Source organism: Schistosoma haematobium, chromosome 2 (assembly GCF_000699445.3).
Source record: "Schistosoma haematobium chromosome 2, whole genome shotgun sequence".
Taxonomy (NCBI): Eukaryota; Metazoa; Platyhelminthes; class Trematoda; order Strigeidida; family Schistosomatidae; genus Schistosoma; species Schistosoma haematobium.
In genome coordinates this window covers 25,717,246-25,730,577 of record NC_067197.1, presented here as the reverse complement: position 1 = coordinate 25,730,577, position 13,332 = coordinate 25,717,246, and the positions used below count along the sequence as shown (strand labels likewise).

At 34.0% G+C, this 13,332-nt stretch overlaps 1 protein-coding gene across 1 annotated transcript in view; it reads left to right on the top strand.

The window, feature by feature from the left end:
• MS3_00006564 (uncharacterized protein) overlaps nucleotides 1–13,332 on the top strand; it is a 49,237-nt gene that overhangs the window by 14,712 nt on the left and 21,193 nt on the right. Inside the window, exon 3 of the mRNA XM_012942001.3 lies at nucleotides 997–1,311. Coding sequence (XP_012797455.2) covers nucleotides 997–1,311 — 315 coding nt within the window. The remainder of the gene's footprint in view (nucleotides 1–996; nucleotides 1,312–13,332) is intronic.

Here is a 13,332-nt window from a genome sequence, read left to right as displayed (position 1 = left end):
ATTTTTCATACTTCTTTTTACGGCTAATACTTTTGCATATAATTCAGATGTTGACTAAGTTATAAAGGGGTTATTAAGTTCAAGGCAATCCAGTTAGACATTCAGTATTTAAGGTCTCTTAATGAGCAATTGATCACAACAATGATCTAAAAGGTTTAGGTTTAGTAATAAATCACTGTAACGATCTTGTTGTTCTTGAGAGTTTCATCAGTTTAGATCCAACATTGGGACTGATACAAAAAGTTGACTTTGCTTTGTAAAATTACACCACATGTTATTTGGGGGAGACTTTGATTATCAAGTATCTTTTAACTAATGATATGGTTAGGATAAGTGCTACTTATATTTGTACATTATCTCTAACGTGGACGCTGGCTAACATAAAAGTTAAGAAAATGTTAGGAGTTACTGATTCATGAATTTACTGATTGTTGGTGATACTGGGAGATACAGAATTCTTGGTTAAAACTTAAGAAACAATCGTGATTTATGGTTCAGCCATTTAAGTGAAATAGTTTAGAATTTATAGTAGTGACACAAATAATTCCATCTTTTATCCTCAGTAAAAATGCAGATTCTAATCGTCCCATGATTCCATTCGTTCCTTTTGATCGATTTCCATTGTCTATACTTCAATTGTGAATGATACTATATCTGCTCTTGTAATTTTCACTATTCACTCTTCTGTGATGTTGATTGAAGCTGACGACTGACGGTTTTATTGTGCAGTCAGGCAGCTTTTTTTGGGAAACATAAGACCACATTTGTGTTTGTTAATATCAGCAGAATTAACATTTGTCATTTCATGGTCTCTTTATCACAAAACAGGTTACTATTACTTTGAAAATAATAGTTGCTTGAAAAATTTTCGATCTTAATGTTAGGTGTGTTGACCTTCTGATAATATCCTTGTATACATCCTACATTTCTAAAATTTCACTCTATTACTACATCAATGAGTGACACTAAAAATAGTTGTTCTTCATTTTCCTGTAGTATTTCATCCACTATCCCAATCACCATAATGGCCATTCGAGGACATGCGCATTCAATGGGGCGATCCATAATTGGTTATCGTTTACCTCATGGACATGGACCGGCACAGCTCTTAGGACGAGTCAACCCTCAATTACCTCAAGCATTTTATCCATTAAAACAGTTACATTCAGAATTTGATGGTGTGGAAGTAGGAGATGATGATATTATAATGGCTCGTTGTGTATACGACAGCACGTCTAAAACGCAAGATGTGGGGATGGGACCAACACACCATGATGAAATGTGTAACCTGTATATCATGTATCATAGTAGGTAAGTATATGTATGAGTATATCACAGAGTGTTACGTAATATATGAATCATAATGCTATTTGTCAGTATAATGTTGTGTTTTATTGTAATGGTTAGGTCAGAACAGATTTCACTAAAACGAACATAAGTTACAAAAATAAAGCGAAGTTTTATTTCCTGAACTACTACCTATAATACTAATAAATATGTTTTACTAACAAAGACGTTACCATTTAATCTAATGATTGTAACGAGGGTGAAGCGAAGGTAAGTGAATGCTAGAAGAACCCAGATTAGCACATGATATTGGTCTACCAAATCAGTGGGTGTTAATTTGACTTTATACTTTCTGGTTTACTTGACTTGTAAATAATAGTCGGGACAAGTTAGTTGATATGATTTTAAACTGTAAACAATGACGACAATCATTTCATATGCATTTCAGTTATTTGACATTTTTAATTATAATGTAGGCAACAGTTCTCCAGTACTCATATCTTTCATGCATATATATATAACCATCTCCTTGTATACGATATTAAGATTGTGTTGACTAAATTCTGTTCACTTCGTGTAATGTCCAACTACATTCGATGTCTGTTTTATTAGTTTAAATAAGGCAAACTACTCATCCGTCTTTAAGCAACAGTTTTTTCTGAGTGCAGTTAGTTAGTTAATTCCATAGTATAAAAATGATGAGCGATGGTAACGATTACTGACCAACTAAAAGGATTTATAACATGTATATATTAATAAGCAGAAATGTCAGAAACTAAGTGAAACACCTCAAAAATGCATTAGAATGAAAGGTCTATTTCATTATTTATGAATCTGTATGATGAAAACCATAGTCAACTTGTTGATTAAACCGTCCATACTATTCCTCTTCTTTTTGTCTTATTTATTCATTTGCCCTTGATCAGAATGTTTTCAGCTCTCTATTTCGATCAGCTTTCTGTAAAATTTGCGAGATATTTTGCAAGAAAATCAAGTTAATAATTTTTATCTATATCGTTTGTTGTTTCTGTCTAGCAAACTAAAGCATAGGAGACAATGGTGTACGGTGGTGCAACTTCGTGGATTGGTTGAAGTTAGACATTAACACCGTTGGATGCCGGCTCAGTGGTCTAATGGTTAAGTGCTAGCGCGCGAAACTAGCAGGTCCTGGGTTCGAATCCCATGGGATGCGGGATCGTGGATGTGCACTGCTGAGGAGTCCCATACTAGGACGAAACGGCCGTCCAGTGCTTCCAGGTTCTCCATGGTGGTCTAGCTTCAATTGACTCATGATCTCAAACTGTAAGATTTCCAAAAAATCTCCACAAAACCCATTCTGATAAAAAGTATGGGTCCGACAAACCTCTGGTCGGGTACTTATGCAAATTGATGTAATTATTTACATGCTTCATGATATTCTACTATTGAAAGACTTCTTTATTTGAAGTCTGTTGAAGAGAAAATTTCCTTTATTGTTGACTACATAACATCACTTTAATTTCTGTACTTTTGTTCATTACAAGTTGAATATGGTGTCATTTACAGGATTTATAACTAATTTATCATATCGATAATAATATCCTGTTTATGGCTGTTTAGGTCTATCTAGTTAATTTGTGAACTCTTCTATTAAATAGAATTTCAAGTTAAAAAAATTCCATGTTAATATTTTGATGCTGATCGATTCTGACGACCTGCTTTGTATCGATTTCCTATAGTATTCATAAGTGTATGTTAGTTTCTAAATTTCTTTCGTATATTCTCGTGTTATACATGAATACAACGATCACGTAGATGCATCGATGACTCGATAAAATTAATACGTACAACAGATAGACATACGTTTATAAATGATGAAGCTTGCTCAAGCTGTCTCAAGGTCACGGGAACAACCAATCAGTAAAATGATATGTTAAAATTTCTTCCCCATTTTGTTCTAATCCTCCCAATATTTTCAAACCCAACATTTACGATTGTAGTAATAATAAATAAAAATATTGTTGTGTAGTTTCTGCCTCAGATGGAGTTATGAGAATAAATTGATTCAAGACTGTAGTGAATTTTTAAAATAGCTAATAATACAGCAAAAGAAACAGTTAAGATTGAGCGTAAAATCGAAATCCATATGGTTAGAAAGATGATAGTTATGTGTTAACCAACCTAACATATCTGACATCAAAATCTCTCCGAGATAAATCACTTTTTCTGTGCTCACATCAGAACATCAGTCACATGCTACATGAGACCAAGATGGAAAATGATTGCAGAAGTTAATGTCATTGTCGTAACTAGGAACCATTTATCCTGAAACATCTTTGAAAATAGGACTACAGTACATTATAGACTAGCTGAACATAATTGTTTGATTATTAAACACTGCATTAACTTCCATAGTAGTAGTTTTGGAGGGTTTTGCTCTCAGTGTTAACATTCATTCATGTCATCATGACTTACACTGTTAATCCCTTTAAACCATTTATCCTAGCAGGAATGTGTCCGGAAATACTTTGAATACCCTTCACTATCTACTTTATTTAAAGACTATGGATTAATTTATTGAGACATAATTTTTTGAAGCTATTTTTAAAAAAATGAATATGTCAGGTTGCTATGTAAATTTCTAAGACACTGAAAATTTTCCAGTGTTTAATCTTGGTAGCTGTGCATTATGTACTGACAATAGTATTTCAAACAGTAATAGATAACCTCACGGATTATATATTGTCAAGTTACCATTGAAAACTACTCTTTAATGGTTACAATTGACCATTCATAAATAAATAGGTTTGGGCAATTACCCTTGATTCACTTGTTAGAAGGGTTCACTTTTCAAAATTTTTTTGTTTATTTATTCATTTTACATTTTAAATTTAATGTGTTTATTTATTGTTTGATTTTCGTGTATAACATGTTTTCTACATATTAAATATGTATTCTATTTTTAAAAAAAAGAAATACACGTTCCTATAATGGTGTAAACTACTCTATGATTGACAATATAAATGTGTAAAGAAAAATTATAATTTATAAAGAAATGTCATAAATCTAAATTCACTACAAATCACTCATTAAACTACTTCATAATGGAATACCATAAAAATAAATTTCCATTGACGTAACTAACTGAGACTAGAACGTGAGTAATAAATCAATAATAAGATTAAAAGCAAATGTAAAATCAACTTATTTCTCTGATAATCCTTCTCATAGTTAAAAGCTTACTTTTTGATATAAACGTGTATATATGATTTTTAGTAAAGATAAAGTTGTTTGTGAAGTACTTGTGAAAATGTCTTTTTTCATTAAATTACTTCCCGATATTGTTTTTTTTTCTACCTTTTTTTGTGTCAGTGATATATAGGTTAGTAATTCATTTCCTATTCTGTTTTCGATGTTAATATCCAGTCAATAAGTCTATTGTTCTCTGTTTGAATAAATGTTGAAGAAACGTTTCAGGGAGTTAGTTGCGTAAAAATAATTTCATCATACTTTTCTCTATAAGCATAATAAAGAAATTCACATACTTACTTACTTACTCTTACTTACGCCTGTTACTCCTCGTGAAGGAGCATAGGCCGCTCACCAGCATTCTCCATCCAACCCTGTCCTGGGCAATCCTTTCTAGCTCCGTCCAGTTGTAATTCATCCTTTTCATATCTGCTTCTATTATCCGACGCAATGTGTACTTTGGCCTTCCTCTTTTTCGCTTCCCTTCAGGATTCCAAGTTAGGGCTTGCCTCGTGATGCAGTTTGACGATTTTTATAATGTATGTCCTATCCATTTCTATCGTCTTTTCCTAATTTCTTCTTCAGCTGGAAGTTGGTTTGTTCTCTCCCACAGAAGGCTATTGCTGATGGTATCCGGCCAATGGATGTTGAGTATCTTGCGTAGACAGTTATTTATAAATACTTGTACCTTCTTGATTGTGGTTGTTGTAGTTCTCCAAGTTTCAGCTCCATGCAGTAGAACTGCCTTGACGTTCGTATTGAAGATTCTTACTTTGATATTGGTTGAAAGTTGTTTTGAGTTCCATATGTACTTCAATTGTAGGAAAGCGACCCTTGCTTTGCCGATCCTCGCCTTTACGTCTGCATCGGATCCTCCTTGTTCATCGATGATGCTTCCCAGGTATGTGAAGGACTCTACATCTTCCAGAGTTTCGCCATCAAGTGTGATTGGATTGCTGTTCTCCGCTTTGAATTTGAGGACCTTAGTTTTCCCTTTGTGTATGCTGAGGCCTACTGATGCAGAGACTGCTGCTACACTGGCTGTCTTCATCTGCATCTGTTCGTGTGTACGTGATAGGAGGGCTAGGTCATCTGCGAAGTCCAAATCGTCTAATTGATTCTGAGCTGTCCATTGTATTCCGTGTTTTCCTTCAGATGTTGAGGTCTTCATAATCCAGTCGACCACCAGAAGAAAGAGGAAGGGAGAGAGTAAACAGCCTTGTCTGACTCCGGTCCTTACTTGGAATGCATCTGTCAGCTGTCCTCCATGCACTACTTTGCACTGTAGTCCGTCGTATGAGTTCCGGATAATATTGACAATCTTCTCAGGAACTCCGTAGTGTCGAAGAAGTTTCCGTAATGTCTTCCTATCTACACTGTCGAATGCATTTTCATAATCAATGAAGTTGATGTATAGTGACGAGTTCCACTCAACTGATTGTTCGACGATGATCCGTAGTATTGCAATTTGGTCTGTGCACGACCGATCCTTACGGAATCCAGCTTGTTGATCTCGAAGTTGGGCGTCTACTGCATCCTTCATCCGGTTCAGCAACACCCTGTTGAAGACTTTCCCTGGTATTGACAGTAGTGTAATGCCTCTATAGTTTTCACATTTGCTCAGATCTCCTTTCTTTGGAATCTTGACGAGGTGTCCTTCTTTCCAGTCCATCGGCACTTGTTTCTCCTCCCAAACCTTTTTGAATAGAAGATAAAGCATGCTTGTGGTTGCTTCGATGTCTGATTTCAGTGCTTCAGCTGGTATGTTGTCGGGTCCCGCTGCTTTCTCGGTCTTGATTTGTCTGACGGCCATTCTAATTTCTTCCGTCGTTGGTGGATTGACATCTATAAGAAGATCTGTGTGTGCTGTTTCGATGTTCGGTGGATTCATTAGAGCTGGCCTATTCAGGAGTTCCTCGAAGTACTCTACCCATCTGTTCGGCTGTTGTTGAATTTCAGTGATTGGCCTGCCTTCTTTATCCTTGACCGGTCTCTCTGGTTTACTGTATTTCTCTGCTAGTTTCTTCGTTGTATCGTAAAGTTGTTTCATATTTCCTTCCCTTGCAGCTTTTTCCGCCGTCGTTGCTAATTCTTTCACGTATTTCTTCTTGTCGACTCTAATGCTTTTCTTCACTTGCTTGTTTGCTTTTATGTATTCAGCTTGTGCTTGGACTTTCTCTGTTCGTGTTCGGCTGTTGTTTATTGTTGCCTTCTTGTTCTTCCTTTCTTTGATCTTGTCCAGTGTTTCCATAGAGATCCATTCCTTATGATGGTATTTCTTTAGACCGAGAACCTCTTGACACGTTGAAGTTAATGCTTCCTTGATGCCTTTCCAGCTGTCCTCCATAGTAGTTTCTTCTTCTTTCAGTAGATTGTGTAAGGCTTGCAACCTGTTGTTGAGAGCTATCTTGAATTCATTGAGTTTGTCAGTATCTCGAAGGAAGGCTGTATTGAACCTTTGTAGTGCTGTTTGTCCACTTGTCCAGTTCTTTTTTAGCTTCAGTTTTAAATTGGCTACAACTAGGTGGTGATCTGAACCTATGTCAGCACCTCTCCTGGTTCTCACACCTTCCATTGTCCTTAGGAATTTTTTATTGATGCAAATATGATCTATCTGGTTCTCTTTGGTGTGGTTCGGTGAGATCCATTTAGCTTTGTGTATACGCTTGTGTGGAAATATTGTGCCGCCTATGACCAATTTGTTGAATGCACATAGATTTGCAAATCTTTCTCCCAGTCCATGTCGTCCCATGATATCTTCATATCCAGAGTTGTCTATTCCGACTTTGGCATTTAGATCTCCCATCAGAATAGTTAGGTCCTTTCTTGGGCATTTCTCTATGATTGACTGCAGCCGCTCGTAGAACTGATCTTTAATTTCGTCGTTGCTATCATTGATGGGTGCATAACATTGGATAATATTCATTGTGATCCCCTCCTTCTTTGTTTTGAATGATGCTTTGATGATTCTGGATCCGTGAGATTCCCATCCCACAAGTGCATTTCGTGCTACTTTGGACAGCATTAGAGCAACTCCCTGAGTGTGTGGAGCATTGTCCTCTTCGTGACCGGAGTATAGCAGCATCTCTCCCGTAGCTAGCCTTTTCTGTCCAGCTTGGGTCCAGTGGGTTTCGCTGATTCCCAGTACTGCCAAGTTGTATCTCCTCATTTCCGTTGCTATTTGGCTGGTCTTCCCGGTTTCCCACATTGTTCTAACGTTCCATGTACCTATAAAAATTTTTGCTCTGGTTGTTAGAAGGGGCATCGGCCTCGTGACTTCCGAAGGAACTCGGCTTTCACCATGAAGCGTCATAATTCTTCTAAATGAAGACCTTCTAACTCCCAGGGCAGAGTTAAAATGGTTTCGATTATTTTTTCTGGTAAGCGTTTTTTTAGCGAGTTAGTTTTCTACGGGATGGGGACGCTAACCCCATGCCCAACCCTCCTTCTTTACCCGGGCTTGGGACCGGCAGCAACCCTATAAGAGCTACAGGCGGAGTTATAATAAAGAAATTCACATAGTTTTAGTTGAATTTATCTCATTTTACATTAAACTCAAATGTGAATGATGCCAAAATATTCTACTGGATTACTGTATACATTCAAATGGTTGACAAAATACTGTTTTTTGTTAATTTTCCAATGAATAGTTGTGTCACTAAAGAATTATGGTAGAACATCTATGTATAGTACGTTGAATAAATAACTATATTCTGTCAAATGATGAATTATGTATCAAAAAAGATATTTAAATCTGTGATACTGCATAATTGAAGAGTTACTTAAGTTATCAAGATACTGTATTTCGATTGTTTAACAGACGTTTCATCTTAATTTTTATGTCATACATAAAATTTGCCGAAAATTGTGGAAGGCATCCATCAGGTTTCTATTCATACAGTTATAGATGACATGTCGTTGTTCGTAACAGTTATATAACTGAGGTATGATCTTAAAAAAGTTTTTCACAACTAGCACAGTACATGAAATACTGTTTTAATATTAAACTATCAGTAATACCACAATACTCGCGATAAAATCAAAGAAAATATTTTAGTTGAAATATTTTAGAGGTTTAATTTATAATTGAACCTGTAACCGATCTATCAATCTCAATGAGTATATTGACACTTTGAAGCAACCAGTTGTCGCGAAGTTGAATTCATTTAAGTAAAAATAATAATAAATATATTTGGGGTTATTTTATTTGCCTACCTAATGAGATCACTTGAAGAACCACTGAAAAAACCCTTGTATATAAGGTTATTAGTTCGCATTTGTATTGGACTTCTTGGGAGTACTAGGTAAAAGTGAATTTATAAATTATTAAACCGGAGATCTTTAGAGTTTTATGGTGAATATCAAAGTTTAACCACTCCATTCGGATCCACTAATCAGTATTTTCAAATTTCGGTCATTTTTGACATTCTTTATTACTCGTTTTAATTTATTATTCATAAATCCACTGAGAAATCTTGGAAATTTGATTTCAAAACTAATTTCTTTCGTAATGCAACACTTTACTCATTGCAGTTACTCATAAACGTTTAGTACTGAATATGATTTCTGTCCGTGGTTTTACTAGTTATTTTTAAGAACTTGGCATACAGAATACGATTCTAAATAAGAAAATATTTCGTCGGAACTTTACGATTAAGCACGTTGAAGCTAATCCAATTTCAGTTGATTGTTTGTTCAGGCGTATTCATTTATTTCTGTAAAGAAAAACGAAAAAAAAGTCATTTGTATTTTCAGTCAGTTTCGAATAACTGAGTATAGTATGTTTCTCTTTTTTCTTTTCCGTGGATAATATAGAAACATCCACTTTCACTCATATTATAGTATTGTTATTACTAACTAAGTTAACTGAATATTTCATAGAAATTCAGGAAAAAATGTAATTTTGACTGTTTGATTTTTGTATCGTACAATCTTTTAATAGTAAAGAACTTAATACTTGCCAAAACCTTATGTATTTCTAACCGTTAGTGTGCGCAGTCCGATTATTTCTTCTGCATATCATCCATATGTCGTGACATTCATTTAGAAAGTTTCACAAGATAATAATAGGGAGATAATTTTTTAATAATTTAAAGTTCAATGCTTAATATGGCCAAACCGAAACTGAATGTGCTTCCTGTGAGTAAAGGGTGTGATCAGTACTTTTCACATATCATAGAAATGTAGCTTGGGAATTATTTTACAGATTATTGTGATAAAAACAAGTATTTTTTCAAAGTAACTTTAGTCCATTTCTTTTTTTCAGTTTTAAGTCAGTCAACATGAGAATTTGTGTTTTAGTTTTATGCTTTACGTACCAATGTTTTTACCTATGTATGTGATGTAAAATATGCATAGATAATAGTATCTTTGAGGGCGAATTTCCATCGAACAGAAACTATTTCAGTTTTCGAGGTAGATTTTGTAATACCTTATACATGAGATGACTATGATAATGTTTGCCTCGCAACATCTATACAGTCACCAAGTGACCTGATACGGTCGAGGTTGGGGGAGTCCGCTCTCCTTCTCGAAGTGCTTTCATATAGCCACGTGTATACACATACTGATAACGAAGTTCTACCCACTACCTTCTCGTGGAGAGGGGTGTTGTTTACGAAAAACAAGTGTGCGATGCTTAAGTCGGGTTGGCGGCATAGAGAATCCATGTTGAGAGCTTGGGAAAGCCTGATCCTAAACAAATGGTTTACAGGGACTCCAGGATCTTGACAGAACAAATGGCGTATGAACCTACGCTTGATCACCAGCCATCATGGGACTGTATTTCCTAACGTTACTCCACTGCGTTATAGACTAAACCTCTAGGTCAAAGGCTTGGAAAGTGGCCTCCTCTTGTTTTGTCTTGGGCATCTGAGCAGTATGTAAGTTCAAACATGAATCCAATGATAACTACTTTATGTGACTCATATATATAATTCAGTGCTTTTTCGTACTAGTGTCTATGTGTTCAAATGAATAAATAAATAAAATAAACGTCTATACATAAAGATAAACATAATTGAGTGTAATTAGTTTCAATTGTTCATACAATTTATTAATTAAAAATTCAAATCGATAACGTGTATTATATCAGTGATAACCATCTCTTCGGTAGATATCTCAATAATTAGAATAAGCTATCCAATTTTACGATCTTAATTGTTTACTTTTTTTCCAATAAAACCTCAATGAAAAACTGCGCAAATGAATTCATACTTTTAAAAACAATCTCTAATTGTTTCCATATATTACACAGTCAATTTTAAAAGCACTAACATTATTGATTTGGTATTAACTATTGATTACTTGCTCATTCTTTCTATAGTCACTAATATAACATTATGATGTTAATATAGTTTCTGTATAATGTTTCATTGATTTCATTTTTCTCTCATCTTTTAATAGACGTGTGAATAAATTATATTAGTGAATATCATGTTTTAGTCACGTTAGTAACCTGTATATTCATGTTAATACTTGTTGAAGCTTGTGAAGTTTCAAGCTAATCTAAATTTTGTCAGTCGAAATTCAGATATTTTATGCGCATTTTAAACAATACATTTATTGTGTGAAGATTCCTTAACAAGTAAATACATTTCTATATTATGTTTGTAAGATTTTTAGTGATATCGTTTGGAAAAAGCTGATAAAATAAAAATCACTTTGAATTAACATACTTTTGAGACGTAAAAATTAATCGAGTAGTCTAAAATGTCAATATAGTTGTAAGAAGAAACCTTTTCATTTAGGAACCTGTAAGCTGTATGTGATATTAGAAATTGACAGTCTTCAGTTGATCTATATTCGTCATAACTATTTCTAATGCCAGGAAGTTTATATTTAGTGTTACATAAATTGTTTCTATTAATAACACAATATTTCAGATGACAACATACAGGTTTATTTTAATCGATATTTAGGAAAGCAGCCTTATTAAGCATAATCATGAAGTGATGTCACTAGTACTTTTAAGATGATTGCCTTCTATGAGAATAATTAAAGTTTATTTGGGTTTAAAAATAAGATTTCATCAATATTCTTATTTCACTTTAACTACATGTAACAGTTTTCAGATGACTTGCTACTCGTGACTTTTCAGTATGCATTTCATTTCAGACATGAAGTCAACACCCATACCTTTAAAAGTTAAGCTATAAAAGCTATAAAATTCAAATACTGTATGACAGGTATTGGTTGTCAAAGGATGTTGATTGTCTCTATCAAACTATTGGATAGTATAAGAAGATATTGGAAGTGTAATAATTTTCACCTGATACTAGTTACAACTGCCAAATCTGTTTCAGTATTTAGTCCTCTGGATTAGAAATATACTATTCGATATTAATCAACAATTTTATCCAGTACTTAACATTTACCGATAAACCAGCATTCTAGGTTGCAGGCTAGTCAGTAACCAGTGGTCAAGCATATTTGTTTCTCGTATGGAATATGTTTTTTGCTTAAAACTAAAACGAATACCCTGTTAGTGATGTAGTTGAATATTTAGGTTTCTAATATAAGTCAGACTCAATATTATTCAATTATTTAAATTCAGTGATTATGAGCAGTTGACATATATCAGTCAGCCCTAAAAAAAATCATATGCGTTTTAATCATCATCCTATCAAGTTTTTCACTCTGTGTATTATATAGATCTTTCATGCACTTGTTCTTCACTTTGAATTTTGTTCGGTAAGTAGTTGTAGAAAAACTAAGTATTCACCTCAGTCATGGTTAAATTTGACTGGAGCCTAACTGTGAATATTTAAGGACAATGAATATGGGTGGGTACTTTAGTCAGAACAACTGTGACGCCTTTGGATTAAATTCTTGTATCTTAGAATAGATGGATTATAGTTAGTAGTGGGTTCAGGATGAAGGTTTCGTCCCATATGGGACTAGTCATATGACTACCTGAATCTCAATGTTGATGTTCGCATTAGCATTCAGTAAGGGCATGCTCCAGACATCTACTAAAAGTGATATCAGATTTTATATCTTTCAGAAACACACAAAAGTTTATTGCAATAATCGACAATAAACTTAGTCATTCCGAGAAATTAGTCTCATATATCAAACATCATTAACATGATACTTCGAATAAGTGGATCATGAATAAAATACAAGCGATACGTGACTGAGTCTTACTAGTAAATAACTCACTATTAAAAAGGTTAGGTGAAAAATTTCTCTCAAGCTTACCGAAATTGTTAGAAAAATAAAACGATATTTAATTAGCCTAATTCTTTGATCACGAACTAAATTTATGCAATTATAATTATAGTGAGAAAACCAACTGTTGGTTTGAAATTTTCTCTAGTTTTTTTGAGTTTGTGAATAAAAACAAGTGGTTTGTCAGAAAATACAATTAATCCTTGAAAGTTAATAAGAAACGGTAATCTAACAAATAGATAAGTTTAAGAAAGAATGATCACTTGGATAATTATCTTGATTTGAAGTAGTTTAGATAGATGAGTCACAAAAATCAGTAGCTGGTTTACGAGTGCCAAATGATTGCTTAGTATCAAACTTATAGGTATTTGTAACTGTGAAAGAATAATAAGGTTTGTGCTATGCTGAAAATGATCTGAAGTTACTTTGAATTATCACCTAGTACTGAATAAAATCCTTTAATTACTTCCTTTATGCATAAAGAATTTGTTTATATTCTGAAACTTAAAAATTTATCTAATCATATGATAACGATCAAATTTTTTCCTCTAATTGTTTATTGTTGCATAATACCATCATCCAAAAAAGTGCGTAAATATCAAGTGGAAATCTTTTTTAAATACTAGACTTCTTCAAAAAACTATC